We start from the raw sequence: 20,756 nt of genomic DNA on the forward strand, positions 1-20,756 counted from the left end.
TTAAGAGCCTCTCACTCCGAGGTCTAAAGCGAAGAGTCGAAAGGAAACATTCGCTCTCCCATTATCCGTCACAGCCTGGCGCCACCCTCGGTGGCGGCGCTCGGTAATCTCAGGCCCCTGTGCAGGCCCCGCCCCGGCTTTTCTCTTTCAGATTCTCGCGAGGTTTGAGGCCGCTGGGCCGGCCCTGGCGGCTGCAATATGGCGGAGGCGGAAGGGGAGAGTCTGGAGTCCTGGCTCAGTGAGTAGTCGCGGCGGATTCTGTTTGCTCTCGAGCCGCGGAGCCGCACCGCCCCACCCGCACCTCTCCGCCGCGTCCCCGGGTCCCGCGGTGGCGCCGCCAGGCAGCCCGCGCCTGGCCTCGCCCGCGCCGCGAGCGTCTCGCGATCACGCCCCTTCCCCAGCAGGACGTCCCGGCCCCTGCTCCCCGTGCTACTGCGCCTTCTCCCGCTCCCGCGAGCAGCGGCGTGAGCTCGGGTCCTGTCCCGTCCCCGCGGGCTCCGGGAAAGCGACAGCCAAGTGCTTCGGGCTGGCATGCATCGGCGCTTGGGGGAGACTGTAGTGGGGCCGCGCGCGGCTGATTCCGGGCCCCCTGCGCCTCCCTGACGAAGGGAAAAGCTCCGGATTTGGGCTGAAACTCCGGGAGCGGTGGGTGTCGCTGAGCATACACACATAGCTTCAGAATTGTGACCATGTATTCGGGAAGTGACCGCTTCGGGCCGGCTGAATGTTTGAAGTGAGAGTAATCCAAAGTGAGACAGAGAGAACAGAGCTCTACCTTCTTCCTGCAGTGACCAAAGCGTGGTGAAAGCTATGTTGAGGGGGTGGGGGCGGCTGCTCCCCTCCCCCACCACCGCACGTCTTCGCGAGTCATTCGCTGGTAACCTACTCAGAGCAAAGCTGAGGGGCACAGCATTGATGGTGTAGTTATAGCGGCCTATTGCTATGACTGCTAATTCAAACTGCTCTTAAGGAGATACGGGTTAACCTTAGCAGGTAGTATTTGGTTGAAGCGTTAATACGTTGATTTAACTATGGACTAGAGGAGACCCCTAGAGGCCTCTTTAAGTGAAGACAAATTGGACAGGGTGATAAGACGGGCAAGATGCCTAGATACTGCCTTGTGCAGTATCTGTTATTTACTAGAGCCTGCAGGCTCTTGGAGGTGATGCGTGTTTCCTCCAATTGCCTGACTTTTCTTAATAAGAAACCCTGTTCAGGTGGTTGAACTTAAGTTACGTTTGCAAAACCTGCAGTTGCAGGCAGGTCACAAAGCCTTCCGTATATATGGAACTGTCCTCCAAGGAGCTCAGTGCTCCAAAGACGTTCATTTAATTCATTTATCAAGTATCCCAGCAAAGTAGGTACTTCTGTCACAATTTCACAAAAAGAGGGCACCGTCTCATCAATTCACTTGCCCAGAGCCACCCAACTGGATATAATCACACTGGAATTGGTTCCATTCATAGATATTAATGGGGACATTGGAGTAATTTAAATGATCTAAGCTGAGTTTAATAGGCTAGGTTTAGCGTTAGTTTGAAAGAGCAGACTGACCTGTTTCTGAGAGAGAGTGGAGATGGTGATGGGGGACAGGGATGGTATCTGTAGAGACTAGAGCTGAGACTGGCCTTTGACCCCTTCCTGTAACTTAGAGTGACACTTGGGGCAGTGGTAAGATTTCTTCCATTCTTACCCTCTGTCCACTTTCCTGGTTCTTATGACTTAATGGTGTGAACTGTACCAATTGAACAAACCAGTGCTTGGAGTTCAGCACCATCTTAGTCTATGTCCTTGTCACTCCGTGGTTTGCTGGAATTTTTTTTTAAGATTTATTAATTATTTTATTTTTGGCTGTGTTGGGTCTTAGTTGTGGCACGCGGGCTCTAGTTGAGACGCGTGAGCTCAGTAGTTGTGGCGTGTGGGGTTGGTTGCCCCGCGGCATATGGGATCTTAGTTCCTTGACCAGCAATCTAAACTGCGTCCCCTGCATTGTAAGGCAGATTCTTTACCACTGGACCACCAGGAAAGTCCCAGTTTGCTGGAATTATTACAGAAGCCTCTGCTGGGCCCACTGTCTCAGGCCTCTCCCCTCCCCATATCAGTCCATTCTGCATTCTGCTCCCAGAGAGCACTTCTGTTTAGCTAAGTCATTCTGCTGCTTCCTCTTTGTGGCTTCCTGATATTCTTCCTTACTTTGGTCAGTTGGGTGTTCTTGTCCCACCAACACACGCCCCTCTCCTTATCTGAAAGCCCTGCTCCCCTTTGCCCCACTACATGCTGTAAAATGCACCCCAGACTCTCCTTCCCCGTGAGCCACCTCTTGATCTCAGCCTTCTCCAAAGCCCTGCGTTACAGCAGCTGATCAGCGCCTAGTGACTACCTGCTATGTGTGTGAGGCGTGATGAAAATTAAGAAGTTCAAACAATCTTTGCCTTCAGTTTGAAGAAAGTGATGCTGGAGTGGATACAGCATTTTTAAGTAAAAAGATAAAAGCAAGAGCCATAAATGCTAAAATTCAGACAGTTTCTCTGGGAAATTGGGAATAAGTGGAATGGAAGATGGTTCTCCCAGTGGGGAGATTGCAGTCGAGCTAGGCCCTAAGGAATGGGAAAATTGGCAAAGAAAACACCAGACAGTGATGTGGAGGGAGCAGACCACGTCTGGGGTATGCAGTAACAGCTGTTTGGCTGGTTCAAGCAGGGGGTTCCTGTGGGAGTGTGGTGGGAGAGAAAGCTGGGAAGTTAGAAGTTAGAACCAGATTCCGGACCAGCTTGAATTCCAGCCCAAGAAGTTTACGTGTCTACAGTTAGGAGGTACCCATTCCAACTGTACCGGGTAAAATTAGTGTTTTGTGAAGGTTCATGTTGGTGTTTTTACAAAGGATGGGTTGGAGCAGAAGTTCTGGAAGCAGGTGAGAAGTAAGGAGGTTGGGGAAGGAATAAGAAAAGAAGAAGTGAGAGTTTTAAAAAGACATTGAGGGGACTTCCCTGGCGGTCCAGTGGTTAGGACTTGGTACTCTCACTGCTGAGGGCCCGGGTTCGATCCCTGGTGAGAGAACTATTGTAAGATCCCACAAGCTGTGTGACATGCGCCCCCCACCCCCAGAAAAAAATCGAGAAGGAAGGGATTGTGACTGACTGATGAAAATGGGTGAGGAGAGGGAAGGAGTGTTCAAACCTGGGTGCCTGGGGGTGGGGCAAAAGGAGCTTTTGAATGGTGGCAGCATTTATAGAAACAGGGAAGTCAGGAAGTAGAAGTGATGGGTTTGTTTTTAGACTCGTTTCTGCACCAAATTAGCACCTAAAATTACACCCTGTCTTGTTTTTTGCTGTGGTGATTTCTCATGTGTTGCACCAGAAGAGCGTGACATCCTCAAGGGTAGGATCCGAATCTTGTACTTTTACTGTAGTCCCTCCAGGGCCTACCACGCTGTGTACTTAGTTTTCTATGGCTGCTTAACAAAGACCTGGTGATTGACTAAGTCTCCCTCGATTCCAGACCACAGCACTGCAGGCTGACTCTTGACTCCCTTTCCATCTGTGTCCTTGCCTCTGCTTATTTCTACGTCATTTGCTACATAGAACTTGTCATCACTGGACTATCTGAGCCGTGTTGGGAAGGCGTAGCCAATGCTGCTGTTTCCATCCCTACTTGACCAACGGTCCACGACAGTCAAGGCTAGAGATGGAACTAAGTTGAAAATGAGAGCAGGAAACATAGAGGCAAAGACACAGACTAGAATAAGGCTTTCAACGGAGCCTCAAAAATAGAAACCTTGAATCAGAGTAGAGCCCAGAGGGGCAGTTCTAGAAGGCAGGACCTGAGAGGAGGCTCTGGTGTCACCTCCGTGCCAGGTGAAGGAGAGTGTTGAGGGGGTGACAGTTGTGAGTCTGCTGGCGAGGCAGTGGGCAGATGGCGCGATTGAGTCGCCCAGAATCATCCCCAGAGGTTCTTCCGGTTCCCGTGGGTGACTGAGGTCTGCTGTCTGAGCTGGCTGGAGAGTCAGAGGATATACTCAGAAGTGGGACCAACCATGGCTGAAACCAGGGCTTTTTGTGCTCATGTGTAGGCAGAGAGCTCCCTGCGGGTTTGCAGTAAAAAGATCTGTCAAGGGGAAAGGGAGTGGGATTCTAGAGATGTTGAACATAAGTGAAAAGTAAGTGGGAGCGTTCTTGGGAGGAGAAATGCTACAGGAGTTACGGGCAGCCCCGGGCAGAGTACACTGTTTGGTGAATGCCCGTGTGTGGGGAGGGGCTGTCCACATTGTACACTGTATCTGTAAGATGCTTTTCTAGTTGCAAACAGTGGAAGCGACTGGGCTTCTTTTTCTTATATCACGAGGCATGCGACTGTCCCCAAAATGATGAGAGTGACAGGTGTAGGTATGGCTCCTCAGACCACCTTTTAGTATCCTACAGCCTCTTAACGTCATGAGAACTTTAAGCATCTCAAATGATAGGGATTAGTAACAAAGCCATGCCGATACCTGAGAAAATTTCAGACACCTGGTGGGAGAGACTCAGGGCTTTTCTGGAGGGTAACAGCTAGTAGGTCACTGTGGCAATAAATGGCCACTCTTGATAGAATTAACCTCCCTTCCCTTCAAGCGTGACATTTTGAAGGGCCTGCTAATTCTCTTCTCAGGATTGAGGACTGACATCTCGTTTTTCCTCCAAATATGATCCTAAACCATCAGAATTTTCTTGCAACCAGAGCAGAAACGCTGCCACGCACGCGCAGCGCTGGGCGCTGCAGGTGTTCCCTCTGCTGCCAGCTGGCGTCTGCTGATTCTTGTGACTCCTATTGGAGGGGTAGGGGGTGGCTAGGAGTCCCTGTTAGGATTTGGTCGTGGAGCTAGTGACTTTTAATGTTAGGGGAAAAGGAAGTTAAGAAAACAGTCACGAAGAATCAGAATTTAGGAACATCTAACAACACCCCTTGTTGGGAAGGGCTTTTTACAGGCTCTCACTCTGCTTTTGGCCCCTGTGGAAATCTGCAGGAGGAGGCTGGTACTTAAAAAAGGATCCACGCCTTCAGTCTTCCTTTTGTCTTCCGAACCTGAAGCCCTAAATTTAGCAAACAGCTTGAGAGTGCTTTCTAGAAGAGGCCAACTCCAAGATCTGAATCAGAGATGGGAACACATTTAACCACCCTCAGCTGGGGCCATCCTCTATAAGCACAGGTTCTGGGGATAACAGAGAAGAGAGGACCCACACCAAGTATCAGGAGACTTGGCATTTAGCTCTTGGAATTTAAACCCTCAGTGACCCTCTGAGAACTCTTCAACGCTTGTCTTTGTCCTTGATCATGGAAGACCCTTTAAACTTAAGGGTGGGGACTTCCCTGGTGGCGCAGTGGTTAAGAATCCGCCTGCCAATGCAGGGGACAAGGGTTCGAGCCCTGGTCCGGGAAGATCCCACATGCCACGGAGCAGCTAAGCCCGTGCGCCACAACTACTGAGCCTGTGCTCTAGAGCTCTCGTGCCACAACTACTGAAGCCCGCACACCTAGAGCCCGTGCTCCGCAACAAGAGAAGCCACCGCAGTGAGAAGCCCGTGCACCGCAACGAAGAGTAGCCCCCGCTCGCCGCAACTAGAGAAAGCCCACGCGCAGCAACGAAGACCCAACGCAGCCAAAAATAAATAAACAAATAATAATAAACTTAAGGGTGCTGGGACTTCCGTGGTGGTCCAGTGGTCGGGGGAATTAAGATCCCACATGCTGCATAGTGCAGCCAAAAACAAAAACCAAACAACAAAACAAAACTTAAGGGTGCAGATTACTCAAGCTCAGGTTCTGTTTCTGCAACCCCAGGGACAGATAGCACAGTGATTGGTGCTCAGAGGGGTTCAGTAAATGTTGCTAGCTTGCCTTAAAATCAGAGGCTTAGGATTTGTTTTCTCTTTCGTTTGTGACTTTCAAAATATTGGACAGAAAGTGGTATTTGTATTTGACTTGCTTTCTGACTGAACTATTGAGTCGTTTCTCCTAGAGAAGAAATTTCTTCACATCAGTGCCTAAAAAGCGTGAGGAAAACCTTCCATACTGTCCTCCTTACTCTTTATAACAACTGTACTCTTCTTTGTTCTGTCCCAAGATAAAGCCACAAATCCTTCCAACCGCCAGGAGGACTGGGAATACATAATTGGCTTTTGTGATCAGATCAACAAAGAGCTTGAAGGGTGAGTCTCAAAGCTGTTAGGGGGCAGGTAAGAGGTAGTTGACTGGAAAAGTAAAAAACTGTGGCCAAGGAGGGCTAGCCAGATGGCCTCGGGTCAGCGTCCTGAAAGTGTGGTCTGCTTGTCTCCCAGGCCACAGATCGCCGTCCGACTGCTGGCCCATAAGATCCAGTCTCCACAGGAATGGGAGGCAGTCCAGGCCCTGACGGTAGGTTCTTCGTGCTGACGGAGGATCTTCATGAGCCCAGGCCTTTCCCCGTGAGCCCGCTGGGATCTCTCGGGGGGTCAGGGCTCACACCCTCAGCCAGCTGAACACCCTTGATACAAACTAGACATACCTGGACCTTGCTCAGTCAGCTGTGCCACAAGTGTGTGTGCCCCTGTGCCAGGCACTGAGCTTCACGGATGGCTGAAGCGTGGCCACAAGGTCTAGCGGGAAAAGCAGAGTGGCTGAGGGAGGGAACGAGGGGCAGGGGCCCTGGGCTGTGGGTGAGGCTCAGAGAGGGCTTCTTGAAGAGAGGCTGACAGAGCTGTCTTGCCAGGTAAGAGTTGGCCAAGTGTGATTCATCCTGTAGCTAAAAATAATGCCGGTTACTAGTGAAGGCATCACACCAACAGGCAGATCCTAGCGTTTATTCAGACTAAGGGGGGTCAGGACGTGGAGCCGTGTGCGGCACGCGGGCGCCTCCCGGGCTCTCCCCTAAGCCAGGGGGCCCAGGTTCTCTCCTGACTTGGTTCAGCTCCTGGAAAACCGGGAGAGGGGGACACGGTCGTGGAAAAGGCACTTAGCCCACGCACATGGCTCTGCTGTGTCCTCCGGAGAGCAATGGCCTTAGAACAGTGGTTCTTGACTGGGGGCAGTTTTGTCCCCCAGGGTACATTGGGCAATGTCTGGAGACACTTTTGGTTGCCACAGGTCAGGAGGTGCTACTGGCATCTAGTGGGTAGAGGCCAGGGGTGCTGCTGAGGACAGGCTTCTACAACAAGTGACCGGCCCAAAATGTCAGCAGTGGTGCAGTTGAAAAACCCCGCTTTACAAGGACAGAAGCCAGGGAAGGGGGCAGCACTGGGGTGGTCTGCTCCTTGGAGGAAAACTCAAGGCAGGTCCTATGGGCCCCAGAAGGAAAATAGATGGGGGCCGGGGGAGGGGAAGTAGTGTACCATCTACAATGAAGAAAACAGAATTTAACAGAATTCTCTCCCACCTCCCCAAAACGTTGATCAGCTTATGGAAAGAACCCTGGACCCTGAGAGAGGCGTGTGCTCTCTGGGTCTCCGTCTCCTCACCTGTAAAACACAAGGGCAGAATCTGCAGGCAGGCACCTTCCAGGACTGACACTCGATCTGTCTTGGTATCTGGGTCTCAGGGTTTTGTACTTTAGTTCCTGTTGAGCTTCCCCAGGAGAGGTTTACAGTTTGAGGGGCTCTTTCGTCAGTAATCCTGGTGCGCTGATGTCCCCTGGGGCAGTGCACGCCTCTTTTCCTGGTTAGCTCCTTCCTTGGGTGAGTATTTATTCAGCGCTCCCTCTGTGGGGTCTGGCCGAGTGCCAGGTCCCCGGCCTGAGCGCCGCGCCTTTGTGTGGCCCAGGTGCTGGAGGCCTGCATGAAGAACTGTGGGAGGAGATTTCATAACGAAGTGGGAAAGTTCCGGTTTTTGAATGAGTTGATCAAAGTCGTCTCTCCAAAGGTAAGTCAGTGGCAGTTTCCTCGTTTCTAGGAACTTCTTTCGTACCCCGCCCCATCTTACTGCCTTTCACTGCACAGACCAGCATCTCCATGGATCTGAGATTCCCTGGGTCCTGTCCTCAGAGAGCTAGGCTCTGACAGTAGCAGGATGTCCAGACAGGGCTCCCAGTCTAAACGTGACAGGTGGTGTGGCAGCAGCTGTGCGCATGTCAGGGGAGGGCCTGTGTAGCGTTGGACCCTGGGCTTCTAGTGACAGCAGTCACTCTTCCTCGCCTGCCTCACGTGGACACGAGCAGCTGGCCTCCCTCATCACCGGGCTTCCATCGCACACTAGTGTTGCCTAAGCTCTGGGCACCCACTTACGGCAGAGGGAACAATTCTTCATAGCAAAGAGGTTCTCATTAACTCCTCTGAGGGAAAGTGCAGTTCTGTTTCTGGCAGACTGTGTGTGGAAACGCCGTGAGGAGCTCCCAGCCCCCGGCCTGACTACCGTCTATACGCCGGATGGATACGGCCGTGTGCGGGCCGTGTGCAGGCCGTCTCCTGCCCTCCCCTCCCAGTACTGTCGCACTCACGCCTCACACCTGCGGGTTTGGAGGAAGCTTGAGGACTGTACCCAACTAGCAACCATTACACTGCCGTGAAGAGAGCGCTCCCTCTGTCTCTGCCTCCAGACTGCGCTAAGTTTTCCCATTTCCTTTTGCCTCTTAGTACCTGGGGGACAGGGTGTCTGAGAAAGTGAAGACCAAGGTTATTGAGCTGCTTTATAGCTGGACGTTGGCGCTGCCGGAAGAATCCAAGATCAAGGATGCCTACCACATGTTGAAGAGACAGGGTATGCGCCTGCCTTCCCTCAGCCTCAAAGCAGCCCTGAAGGCTGGCCAAGGCCAGGAAGAATGAGGGGTGTCCGCCTAAGACAGCGGGAGGGGCTGGGCTGTGAGGGAATGAGGGGGCTGCGGCCCGCAGGCCTGGTCCCAGGGAGCGCCCCCTTGCTGCATGAGGAGGGGAAAGAGCGCGGCCCAGCCTGCGCGAACGCTGCCCCGTCCCATTTCAGGCATTGTGCAGTCGGACCCGCTGATCCCTATGGACAGGACACTGATCCCCTCTCCGCCACCTCGTCCCAAAAACCCTGTTTTTGATGATGAGGAGAAGTCCAAGGTAAAGTGCATTCCAGCCTGCAGCGTCCTCAGATGAGGTGTGGGCTTGCTCAGTGCTGTGGGGAGCTCCGGTCCTGTGTTCTCCCCAGGTGGGGAGTTGCCTGTTCCTCTACCTCTGATACCCTCCTCTTCCAGCTTTTAGCCAAGTTGTTGAAAAGCAAAAACCCAGATGACCTGCAGGAGGCCAACAAGCTCATCAAGTCCATGGTGAAGGAAGTGAGTGGGTCCCGAGCCTTGGGGTGGAGGATCCCGTGGCCACAGAGCAGAGGTCCCTTCCCCTAGTGCTGCGCCTGTCGTTTGCCCTGTCCCCAGCCCTCACCTGGAAGGAGGAGCATGGGAGCTTCTGGGGGAGAATGGGATAGAGGAGCATGAGTAGCTGGGGCCAAGTTTGGGGGTAGGGAGGACTGTTGCTTTAAAAGAAAAACTGTAGATTGGGTCTGAGGCCAGTGGTTCCCAAGAATCATGCATTGAGGGCAGAAATAGAGACACAGACGTAGAGAACAAACGTATGGACACCAAGGGGGAAAAGTGGCCCGGGGGCGGGGGTGAAAAAAAAAAGAATCATGCACTGAAACGAGCTTCCGTGGGACTGGCCTCTGCTCTCGTGTTCTCTGGGAAGGTGTGAGCCTTGCCTGTCGGGATTCTGGGGGGCAGTGGGACGGGTCCAGTTGAGCTCTTTCTCCTGGATCCTCTGATGCAGGATGAGGCGCGGATCCAGAAGGTGACAAAGCGTCTGCACACTTTAGAGGAGGTTAATAACAACGTCAAGCTGCTCGGCGAGATGCTGCTTCATTACAGCAAAGAGGATTCTTCAGAGGCAGATAAAGAGCTCATGAAGGTAGGCCCCGCTCTGGGAGGGCCAGGCTCCGGGGAAGGGAGCCAGCCTTCGCCGAGTCCCAGCCCTAAGACGCTGCTACACACCTGGTGTTCCCTCACCTCTTAACCGGCACAGCAGCCAGGTAGAGGGGAGTGCATCCCCATTTTGCACACGAGCCATGGCTGACTTGCGCAGGGTGCGCGCGCTCCACGGACCCCTACGTCTACGCGACTCTGCAGACCTGCTCCGGGGCGCGCCCTTGCTCCACCTCGCTTTCTGCCTCGGGGACATCTGGGCAGAGAGGCCAGCCCTGTGCCCCTGATGCTCACCTCAGCCCTCGGTCACATAGATACTCTGAATTCTGAGACATGTGCCAGCCTGGGAGGCAGGAAGGGACATACTGTCCTGGTGACTTCTCCGCCTGAACAGGCGTCTTGGGTGACACAGAGTGGTGGAGGCAGGTGGCAAGATGTGTGCTCCGAGCCCAGCTCTGCCGGTAACTGACCGTGGTACCAGGGGAGCCCGCGGCTGAGCGTGAACGCTGAGTTAGATGCTCTCCAAGAACCCTGCCAGCTCCAGTTTTTCTGCCTGGGTCTCTTCTAGGAGCTGTTTGATCGGTGTGAGAGCAAGAGGCGGACGTTATTCAAACTAGCCAGCGAGACAGAGGACAACGACAGCAGTTTAGGTGAGTGAAGAGGGATTGACAAAGATGAGCTGGGAGTCGGGATGTGTGAGGTGGGACGCCGTCACGGCCAGGAGTAAGAAGTCTCTCTCCATTCTAGGGGACATCCTGCAGGCCAGTGACAACCTCTCCCGGGTCATCAACTCTTATAAAACAGTCGTTGAAGGGCAGGTCATCAATGGTGAGGTGGTCACCTCAGCCATTCCTGACTCTGAAGGTAAAGTGTTCTGGTTCCCCACTCCCGACCCCTCTGGACCAGCCCCGGTCCCCACCACCAGGCCACGGTGCAGGTTGACCAGTGTGTCATCCCACAGGGTCCGAGGGGCTTCTCAGCCACTCCAAGCGGTCCCCCTTGGAGGTCTGTACAGGGTCTCCCCTGCTTGCCTTCTCCGCTGGCTTTTCAGCCTTCACCTGGCACAGGTGCTCTGGGATTAGGCCAGAGGCTGTGTCAGGGTTCCCCCTCCCTCTGTGCAGCCACTCGTGTGGCCCCTGATTATTCCTGTCCCCTTCCCTTCGTCCATCCAGGAAACCACCGTTCCAGTAACCAAGGCACTCTCATTGACCTTGCCGAGCTGGATGCGCCGAGCAGCTTGTCCCCAGTGCTGGCCCCTGTACCCCGCCCCTCGGGCATCCCTGTCCTCCCTCCGCCCCCCCAGGCCTTGGGACCCGGGCGCAGCCACTCGTCCAGCCAGGCTGAGGCCCCGCCGGGACCCAGCAGCACAGGCCACACCCTCAGCCTGCTGGACGAGGAGCTGCTCTGCTTGGGTGCGTCCTGGGGGCTGGAAAGGGCTTCTGGTGGGGCCGGTAGGGAAGCTAGGCACGTGGGAGCGGGAGGTCTGAGGGGCCCGTGTGCTTAGCGAGGGTGGCGGAGGAGGCTTCCACTGTAGGCAGAGAGCCAAGTGCAGTGTCCCTCAGGGGGAGCAGAGCGGACCCAGTGTCTCGCTCTGCTCTCCTCTCCCCGGGAGGTGCCCCCTCAACGTAAGGACTGAAGTGGATCCGCTCCCCTCTGGAGGCTGCCTGGGGGACACCTCTCCACCCTGTCACCCACGGATGCCCCGCTGGTCACGTGACCCTACCTTGGTTGAGGTGGGGCTGGGACTGCCCAAGCCCAGAGCCTCTTCTCACCGCAGTCGTCTTCTCTGTTCTCAGGTCTCACCGACCCAGCCCCCTGTGCTCCTCCCAGAGAGTCAGCTGGAAACAGCCAGTGGCCCCTGTTCCAGGTAGGGGCACAGGTGACATGACTGCAGGGCTGACAGCCTTCACTTCCTACTGTCCTCCCCCTCCCCACTAGTCCTCAGCTGCAGTTGTCTGCTGTCTTGACCCCTTAGGGCACCACGCCGGATACGGCGCTTTCCCTGCCCTGTCCTTGGAGGACAGGGGCTGCTCATCCAGAAGGGCTGCAGTAGGGCCCCCAGTAAAGGGGTGGGGGGTGGAGAGCCCAGATCCCCCGCCGCTCGCAGGGCCCTTCGCGCCCTCTGCTCACTCACGCTTTCCGTTCCCCACAGAACGAACAGTCGAACCTGGACTTCTTCAGCCCCAAACCTGGAACTGGTGCCTGTAGCCTCTCAGATGGGCCTCTCCTGCAGCCCTCAGCAGCCCCCGCAGGCAACTCCCAGGCCCCCGTGGTCCCAGCCAGCGTTCCAGCCCCCCCGGCCGGCTCCTTCTCATTTTCCACCGGCCTGGCCCCAGCTTCGGCCCCCAAGGCTGAGCCTGCGGCCCCCGGGCACCATGGTTCAGCTTTGGGCGACAGCACCGTGCGCCAGCTGGACGCCCTTGATCAGCTTCTAGAAGAGGCCAAAGCGTAATGAGTGGGAGAGGGGCTGGTGGGGAGGGCAGGCCCGGGCGTGGCAGAGCCAGAGGCAGCTTCAGAGGGGTCATGAGTGTTCCCTCTCAGTCTGGAATCTGGAAGCTAGGGAGGGGAAGAACCGGCTCTAGCCTGGCGGCCTTAGTGAGGGGCAGCCCAGCAGCTCTGCCTGGTCTCTGACGTGCCCTGTTCTCCTTCCTGCCTCCCAGGACCTCAGGCCTGGTGAAACCCGTCTCCTCTGGCTTCTTCGCTGGCGCTGCCACCTCCCCTCTGCTGCCCACCAGCACCTCAGCTAGACCTCTCCTCCCTTTCTCCACGGCGCCCGGCAGCCCTCTCTTCCAGCCACCTGCCTTCCAGTCCCAGGGCAGCCCCGTGCAGGGGCCCGAGCTCTCCCTGACCAGTGTCCATGTCCCCCTGGAGTCTATCAAGCCTAGTAGGTGTTCACGGAGGCTTGGGGTGAGAGGGGAGGTGGGGCTCACAACTTACAGTGTTGTCGGGGACACGACAGGGGTGGCAGGGTACAGGCTCTCCAGGCCGGGGTCCCTTAGAGCCGCGCGTGGCCCACCTGACCGCTGTCTCAGCCTGTGCTTGTTCCCACCGTGCACTCTCGGGAGGTCCTGCAGAAGTGGAGCCTCTGTCACAGGGCCGCCGCGCCCTCCCGCTTGGCTGTGGTGTCTGCTGGCTGTCTTCAGCCTTCCTCTCCTTCCACACTCACGCGCCCCCTTCTTACAGGCAGCGCCCTTCCTGTGACAGCCTATGATAAAAATGGCTTCCGCATCCTCTTCCATTTTGCCAAGGAGTGTCCTCCAGGACGGCCTGACGTGCTGGTGGTGGTGGTGTCCATGCTGAATACGGCTCCCTTGCCTATCAAGAGCATCGTGCTGCAGGCTGCAGTGCCCAAGGTACCCCCGGCTTCCTGGAGCCTCAAGAGGCAGAATTCACCTGTATCTTGCACCCACTGCGTCCAATCCCAGTTCCATCTCAGGGGCACCTGCAGTCTCTTCAAAGGAGCTTCTCTCTCTCTCTCTTTAGTCAATGAAAGTGAAGTTGCAGCCACCCTCTGGGACAGAACTCTCCCCGTTTAGCCCCATCCAGCCACCTGCAGCCATCACCCAGGTCATGCTGCTGGCCAATCCACTGAAGGTGAGCTAGAACTGGGGATCCCAGCCTAAAGCCCTGGCTGCCCCAGGTTAGGGCTCGGGAATATCACCTCCCAACCTGGAGTGTCGTGATACCACAGCCATTAACATGCGTCCCTTCTCCACCCTGGTTCAGTGGCTGAGTGAGGACAAGGTGGTAGGAGCAGGGCCTGTCCCACAGCACAGACAGGGCCCCAAGGGTATCACAGAAGAGAGCGTCTCACACGCTGCCCCTCTGCCGCAGGAGAAGGCGAGGCTTCGGTACAGGCTGACCTTCGCCTTGGGGGAGCAGCTGAGCACGGAGGTGGGGGAGGTGGACCAGTTCCCCCCTGTGGAGCAGTGGGGGAGCCTGTGACCCCAGAGGACACTGTCATCTGCACTTTGGAGCCCAGGCAGGCTGCCCTGAGACGGGAGGCTCTCCAGGTCCAGTCCTTCTTCACGTCCTGACTGCAGTGCTTAAGAGCTTTGATGTGGAACAGGGGGCCTGGGTATTGCTTCCAGGAGCCGAGCAGCTGCTGTGATGATCTCTCCTCCTCTGGCCCCCTAAAAGGACCTGTTTTTATCTACCTGTGTGACTTGAAGTGGCCACGTGCATCAGGGGTGGGGAGTGGCCCCAGACTCTGCACCCCTGCCCTGGGAACATGGACCCAGGGCTGGAGTAGGTTTTTCCCCTGTGTTGGCGTCCTTTGATGCCACAGAGGGGGAGGTCTCCAAAGACAGACTCAGGGCCCTCCCTCAAGGACCACGTCCTCACAGCCCCAGAGGTCTCAGCTCCCCGTTGCTGCTCTGTGCTTCCCCTTGGCAGGCTCCTGCTCCCATCTCCAGGGAGGTGGGCAAAGCCCAATGGTCCTGAACGGCCCTGGGCCCAGAGTAAGGAGTTGGTATGCTGCCAGATCTCCAACCCTGCCCTCCATGGGCAGCGTCATCCTGGAGTGGCCACTGGATAATGAGTTGTGTGCTTGTCCCTGGTGGTGGCAGGCTGTGTCCTATGGACATCGCAGCAGGATGAGGAACTCAACTCAAGCTATTAGAAACAGTAGAACTTGGCCTCATGGCAGCCTAAACTGCAGATAGGAAGGAAAGATGGAAGAGAACCAGTGTTTTCCTCCGGAAGCAGGTCCTCAGCACTTTCTGGGAGAAGTGTGCCTCCTGCTACGGGAGCAGGCCATCCTACTCACTCACTACCTCTTGCTCCGCATGAAATAAACTGCTGTCCTGCCCTTCACGCCTCTGAAGGGGAGGACGACTCCCAGCGCCCTGTGTCCTCCTGCTTCAGCCTCCCCTGCCTCCCACCAGATGGCCTGTGGTGTGGCACGTGACTGATTGGGAACAGGAGGCCTCAGGGTCAGGCACGTTGCACTAGTTCTATGTCCATACCTGCTGCCCAGAAACCCTGTCCCCAGCCGCCCAGGGGCACTGTCAGCAAGATGTTGGGTCTGGAGGTGGTGAGATTAGGGGCCTTGCTTGAATCGAGTCACCAGACCCTATTGCTTCAACAGTGCTCAGCCCAAGCTTCTCCACCCACTGGATGGAACTGGGCCGGGGACTCTAGGCCTCATGGGGCAACAGCAGAGTGAGAACCACCAGCTGGGGAAAGAGCGCACAGCTCACCTGAGCTCAGCTGGATAGGCTCAGAGCCATCTCTGGGGAAAGGTGGCACAAACCATGTTCCCTGACCCCTCCCTGCTCCTTGCCAGGCTTCCTCACTCCATCAACATAGAGGTCATCTCCCCTTCCCTCCCACTGTTGGCAAGCAGGTTTCACTGCTTCACTAGGACAGTCAAAAGTGAATCAATTTCACTACTTAAGGAATAAATCCAAGAGCTTTCCAGAGACGGGCTGCTGCAGCCCTGGGAAGGTCTGTGGGACTACAACATGGAAATGTACCTTTATAAGCTTCAGACTTTAAAATTATTTATGAGTGTTACTTGTTACTATTGAGGTCACTGCTTCGTGACAAAAAACTCTACTGGATATATCAACTGCTGCCCTTGTTCTGCTGCATGTCAAATAAACCATTTTCACCCCATTTGGAATCCTCCTAATACAGACACCAATCGCCCCAGTGTGGGGGAAGGTGCCACTTACGAATTCCAAATGTAGACAGGTGGATATGCTGGCATCACCTGAGGGCTGCTGCTGAAAGGTAAGGTTCCTAGACCGTTTTCTTTTTTAAAGAAGATAACTGGAAAGTTAACAGATGATTGTGAGGTGAAGCCAAATTTCAGAAGCACAAGTAAACCACTGAATGCTCTTGTTCAAGTTTCTGCTTTCAAGCAGGAGGGCACTGCACTCACCGTAACTTCTGGGGGTGGCTTTTTCTCGAAGACAGCTACCTCAGGTTTACAGTGGTGGTAGATAAAAACTCCCTAGATGTAAGAACTGTAAGTTCTATAAGAACTTGCCTTCTATTTGCAAAAGAAAACATTTATTCTTTTAAAAACGTATATACATTGCCTTACAAAGATAACATGTTGGAGCTGGCCTCAGGAACCTTCCAATGAGCCTTCTTTTATGATTGACCGGGCAAGATTCCGTGCAAGAGCAAGTCTCAGCATTTCCACCTTGGTGGTCTCTACGTCATCATCCTAAAAGCAAAGAGCCTGCATGAGGCACAGCAGGAAGTTTACCTTCTTTATAGTTCCCAAGACTTTCTAATCCAAAGGTAGATAAAAGGCATACAACATTCAGTAGTATCTTCCAGCAAGTTCTCAATATTAAAAGATGGAGCTGCATGCAAAGGACCACTGTGACTGACTGACAGGAAAGAAAAAACAGACGAGAACACTAGAATCACCCCATTTTCTCCTAAAATAAGTTGGCGTGTCACAGTTACAGGTTAAGAGGTATCTTAAGAGGCATGTGAGTTTGTAAGGGGCCAACATCTCGGGGTGGGGGTACACCTGAGCTAGAAGGAGCCTTTTCTCATCTCCATTGTGGTACCAACAAACTGGAAAAGCTCAACTGACCTGGAGTTGCTGGGCATCAGGCTCTCCACGCACTGGTCTTCCTGAGGTCAAGTCCTCCAGACATCTCATCAGCTCGTATGTTTGCTCTGCTGAAAAAATCACCTAGGGGAGAGACGCTGCTTAGCTTAGCTGCTCCCCAGCCAAAGCCTGCAGTGGTTTGGGCACGGGCTCAAGCCGAGACAGCCTTTCCCGTATCTCACTTGGAGAAGTGTGCTTTCTGTATGCAACCCTGGGAGGGTAGAGCAGCCCCCCATTCTCACTCCCAGCTCTTGTCAGGGTCCTGGGCTGAGCACTGTCAGTAGACAGATGCCACATTTCAAATTAAGTAGTTTTTCTTGTGTAGCTATGGATATCCAGAGTGGGCGCTATAGGGGAATACACGCATGCATGCGCACACGCACAGAAGATCACTGTGGACTCAACCTGTACCTGTTTCTGTTCCAAAAGGGGCAAGGCATCTGTTAGTAGTGTCATCCAGAAAGTACGGGGGGCAATCTGGGACGTCATCAACGACAGGAGAAGAGAAGCAGCATCAACGAAACGCTTCTCCCCATATAACCGGTGGAACTCGCGGTACTTTCCTGTTGAGAGCAGAGCACACTAAGTCACCTCTGACCCTAAACAAAAGAGACCCCAGGCCAGCCTTTCCACAGAGCAAGGAAACTCTTCCAGAGTGGCCTCCAAGCTCACGGGCCAACAAGACCAAAAGGATTCAAAATACACGCTTAAAAGGGGTTCCAGGGCTTCCCTGGTGGTGCAGTGGTTGGGAGTCCACCTGCCGATGCAGGGGACATGGGTTCGTGCCCCGGTCTGGGAAGATCCCACATGCCGCGGAGCGGCTGGGCCCGTGAGCCATGGCCGCTGAGCCTGTGCGTCCGGAGCCTGTGCTCCGCAATGGGAGAGGCCACAACAGCGAGAGGCCCGCGTACTGCAAAAAAAAAAAAGGGGTTCCAGAGAGCCAAACCTGGGAGAATATAAGCATCAATATAAACAAGAGTCATGAATTATATAACAGATTGAATAAAATAACCCATAAGGCCATTACTGATGTAAATGAAAGAATAAACGGGGACGAAGAGGAAGCCTGCCATACAGTGGAATGCCAACTATGAAACACAAGGACTGGCAGGTGAGAAAATCACCGGTAGTTAACTAAAACTAGTGGGTCAAAGTTTGATGAGAAACAAGACATTTAAATAATCCCAAAGTATCCCTCCACAAATTGTTAAAGGGAAAATCTTTACACGTGACCAAGGTGAACTCCACCAATAAGGGGACGACACTGAGGAGGACACATCACCTCAGTGGAATTCCTGCCCAAATATACAATCTGAGGCTGCTCATGGATAATCCCCAAGTGAGAACATTCTACAAGAGAGCTGCACTGACTCTTCAAAAATGTCAAGATTAAGGAAGCACCAAGAAAGGCAGAGGCACTAACGAGCCATGAAAACTAAATGCATGAACCGAGACAAAGTGAAGGACATTACTGGGACAACTGATGGAATCAGATACGGATTAGATGAGAGTATTATATCAACGTTGAGCCTCCTGATTTTCATAACTGGTTATATAAGAGAATGTTCTTATTCTTAACAAATACGTGCTCAGGTATTTATGGAGAAAGTCTCCATATAAATCTCCAACTTATTTTCCGACTGTTCCCCAACAACCTGATTGAGAGAATAAAACAAATGAGGCAAAGTATACATAACTGGTGAATCTGGATAAAGTGTGTATGGGAGTTCCTTATTCTTTACACTACTTTCACAACTTCTAAGCTTGAAATTACCAGAAAATAAAACGTTACCAAGAAATATCCTTTGCAGAGACTGGCACACAGGGTTCTATGTGTTTTAGACTGGAGAAGCCTAGAACAGTCCCTCCAATCTCCATAACTGTCCACCTGTGCTGAAGGTCCAGGGGACAGAGCCCAGAGAGACTCACCCAGGAACGTCAGTCGATCACTGAGCATCATGGCTGGCCCCAGGTTGTCAATGAGATCCAAATCAGAAAAGCAGCCTCGCTCACAGTAATCCCTGAGGAACCTACAAGGCCCGGCCCAGAGGTCAGAGCAGCAGTCCCAGGCCCACCTCCTCAGCCTCCCAACTGCCCAGGCAGTACCCAGGAAGCACACACAGACTGAGCCCACCTGTCTGAGACGAGCGTGGCGAAGGCGGCATCTTTGGCTCGAATGCTCCAAGAGAGGGCGGAGCCCAGGCGATTGTTGCGGACAGCTTTCATGGCCAAGATCTTACAAATGCTGCGAACTTTGCAGGGAAAACAGTAAAGATGAAACTTTCACCCTACAAATCACTCCATTCCTGAACCTGCTGGGATAGGAGCAGCTTCCCAGCTCCTCTGAGCTTTACACGGCTTCTCTGTGGGCTGCAAATACAGTCTGGCCTGCAGAACTAGGAACTTCGAGGTTTATAAATTGTCTCCTGGCAGGACTGGCTTTGTGAGTGGGTTTCATTTCAGGGGTGGTAAAAATCTTTGTATTGCTCCCCACAGGTCAGCGCCTCCATTATCTGTCCGCATGCTGAAAATGCTACCATCCTTTGGGTCTTGAATGCTATATGCTTTCAGAGACGGTCATAAACATGCAATGCCTCTGGGAAGAACAACAACTTAGGTTTTTATCATTTGACGCTGAGGGGGAGGAGAAGGGGCCACCATCAGCATCGTTCCCTCCCTGTGCTCTCCCTGAGCCACCTCCGGTCCTGCTTCCCCACCCAGCCAGCCTTAGCCAGCAACAGCAACCCACCTGGGACAAGTCACCTCGCACCTGCCCCAGCCTGACCTCTGGCGAATGCATGAAAGAGTGGATCAGGACCTTTATAACCAGGCAATGGGCTCGACTGCTTCTAGGTGCCAACGGATCCCTAGCTCTTTGTCCCTCCGCAATGACTTTCCTGTGTTTTGGTTTACCTCCTGGCACCCAGTGCCCAGACGCTCTCCAGGCTGGCTCACACGGCATGAGCATAGAGGGTACGCTGGGAGGACAGCCAACTCACCTTGCTCAGTCATCTGCCGCTGCTCGCAAACCCGCAGCACCTTGAGGGCTTTCTGCTCTGTGCTCAGAGGGATCCGCTCAATATGCAGCTCCAAGGAAACTCGGCCCAGCTCAGGGCAGTAGTCAAAGTAATCCACCCCCAGCTGCCACAGGCTGCACAGGTCCAAGGAGGACAGACGTGAGGGCCTGGGGCTTGGGAGTTAGCACCCAAGGCGGCTCCTCCCCCGGACCTTGTAGCCTTCAGGGAACCAGACGGGAGAGAACACAGTCCAAGCTCCACTGGCAGCAGCCGCCTGCTGAAGAGCACCCCGCTGCCACCCCACCCCCTTGGGGCCGTCCTACCTGTGATGAGCAAAGAGTCCTGAGGCGTATTCCAGCAAGAGGAACTCTCTCATGTTGGATCCAAAGCTGGAATAAAGCATAACATGGGACCAGGACTCTGGGCCTGCTCTATTCAGGGCCCCCTTCGGCAGCCCAGCCTCCCTTCTAGGCACTCGGTTCAACCCACCGTCAAGAGCCTGGATGGCGGCAAGAAGAGGGTTGGCATGGCCATGGCGTACTTACTAGAGGTTGTGCGACTGGAGGAGTTTGCAGTGATCCAGCAGGTCTGTCAGATGGGCCACAAACCACCAGTTGCTCAGGGCGATGCTACAGGTTCAGACACAAGGCCAGATTCAAAGTCAGGATGAGAGGGCATGGCCCACACGAGTGGAGCATAAGCAGGAACCCCACATGTCTTTTCCTTAAAAAGGATGGCAGGGACAGAGGCAAGCTGGAATCTGTCTGGAAGCACAGACTGAGAAGTTTCTGCCCACTAGGTGGGGACTAGTAACAGACACTGAGAAGGACATTCAACCCCCAAAGCAGCAGCCGATGATACATTTCAATGGAGAACGTCACACAGAAAATGAAAAAACATCCAGGAACCCAATTAGATATAGGAATTGCGGACACAGAATAACATATAAGAAAAGGACTGAAAGGGACTTCCCTGGCGGTCCAGTGGTTAAGACTCCGCACTTCCAAAGCAGGGGGCACGGGTTCAATCCCTGGTCGGGGAACTATGATCCGCATGCCATGCCACGCGGCCGGTGGTGGGGGAAAGAATAAAAAAATAGAAAAGGACTGAAAGATTGGTGGGTTTTGATTCTTAATGAAACATGGAATTCAAAAGAACATTTTCTTTTGTACTGGAATTTGCTGTTAATTTTTCTGTTTCATAGTTTTGATTAGTGCACTTTATGAACACAACTATATATATTAGGATGTCACTTAAAAAACCATCTTGTGTTATCTATTAACTTTGT

The 20,756-nt window shown here is 53.8% G+C and overlaps 2 protein-coding genes across 11 annotated transcripts in view; one reads left to right on the forward strand and one right to left on the reverse strand.

The window, feature by feature from the left end:
- Window positions 1-77: 77 nt before the first annotated feature.
- Window positions 78-20,756, forward strand: part of GGA3 (golgi associated, gamma adaptin ear containing, ARF binding protein 3) — a 27,833-nt gene continuing 7,154 nt past the window's right edge. For 2 of the 8 annotated variants that reach the window (XM_067714679.1, XM_067714676.1), the window contains exons 1-16: window positions 78-238; window positions 6,098-6,182; window positions 6,312-6,387; window positions 7,768-7,866; window positions 8,577-8,700; window positions 8,920-9,023; window positions 9,158-9,238; window positions 9,723-9,860; window positions 10,443-10,524; window positions 10,622-10,738; window positions 11,047-11,286; window positions 11,671-11,741; window positions 12,027-12,322; window positions 12,535-12,758; window positions 13,058-13,227; window positions 13,358-13,468. In XM_067714679.1, coding sequence (XP_067570780.1) covers window positions 199-238; window positions 6,098-6,182; window positions 6,312-6,387; window positions 7,768-7,866; window positions 8,577-8,700; window positions 8,920-9,023; window positions 9,158-9,238; window positions 9,723-9,860; window positions 10,443-10,524; window positions 10,622-10,738; window positions 11,047-11,286; window positions 11,671-11,741; window positions 12,027-12,322; window positions 12,535-12,758; window positions 13,058-13,227; window positions 13,358-13,468 — 2,058 coding nt within the window. In that variant the 5' untranslated portion in view covers window positions 78-198. The other 6 variants (XM_067714678.1, XM_067714675.1, XM_067714677.1 and 3 more) reach the window with 6 other exon arrangements.
- Window positions 15,871-20,756, reverse strand: part of NUP85 (nucleoporin 85) — a 28,032-nt gene continuing 23,146 nt past the window's right edge. The window contains exons 12-19 of one of the 3 annotated variants that reach the window (XM_067714684.1): window positions 20,014-20,097; window positions 19,792-19,857; window positions 19,451-19,602; window positions 18,586-18,703; window positions 18,381-18,481; window positions 16,863-17,014; window positions 16,434-16,535; window positions 15,871-16,067 (exon numbers count right to left, since the gene is read on the reverse strand). In XM_067714684.1, the coding sequence (XP_067570785.1) occupies window positions 16,053-16,067; window positions 16,434-16,535; window positions 16,863-17,014; window positions 18,381-18,481; window positions 18,586-18,703; window positions 19,451-19,602; window positions 19,792-19,857; window positions 20,014-20,097 (790 nt within the window). In that variant the 3' untranslated portion in view covers window positions 15,871-16,052. Of the gene's footprint in view, window positions 16,068-16,433; window positions 16,536-16,862; window positions 17,362-18,380; window positions 18,482-18,585; window positions 18,704-19,450; window positions 19,603-19,791; window positions 19,858-20,013; window positions 20,098-20,756 lie in introns of those variants that run through there. The other 2 variants (XM_067714683.1, XM_067714685.1) reach the window with 2 other exon arrangements.

This window comes from Pseudorca crassidens, chromosome 19 (assembly GCF_039906515.1).
Source record: "Pseudorca crassidens isolate mPseCra1 chromosome 19, mPseCra1.hap1, whole genome shotgun sequence".
NCBI classification, from domain to species: domain Eukaryota; kingdom Metazoa; phylum Chordata; class Mammalia; order Artiodactyla; family Delphinidae; genus Pseudorca; species Pseudorca crassidens.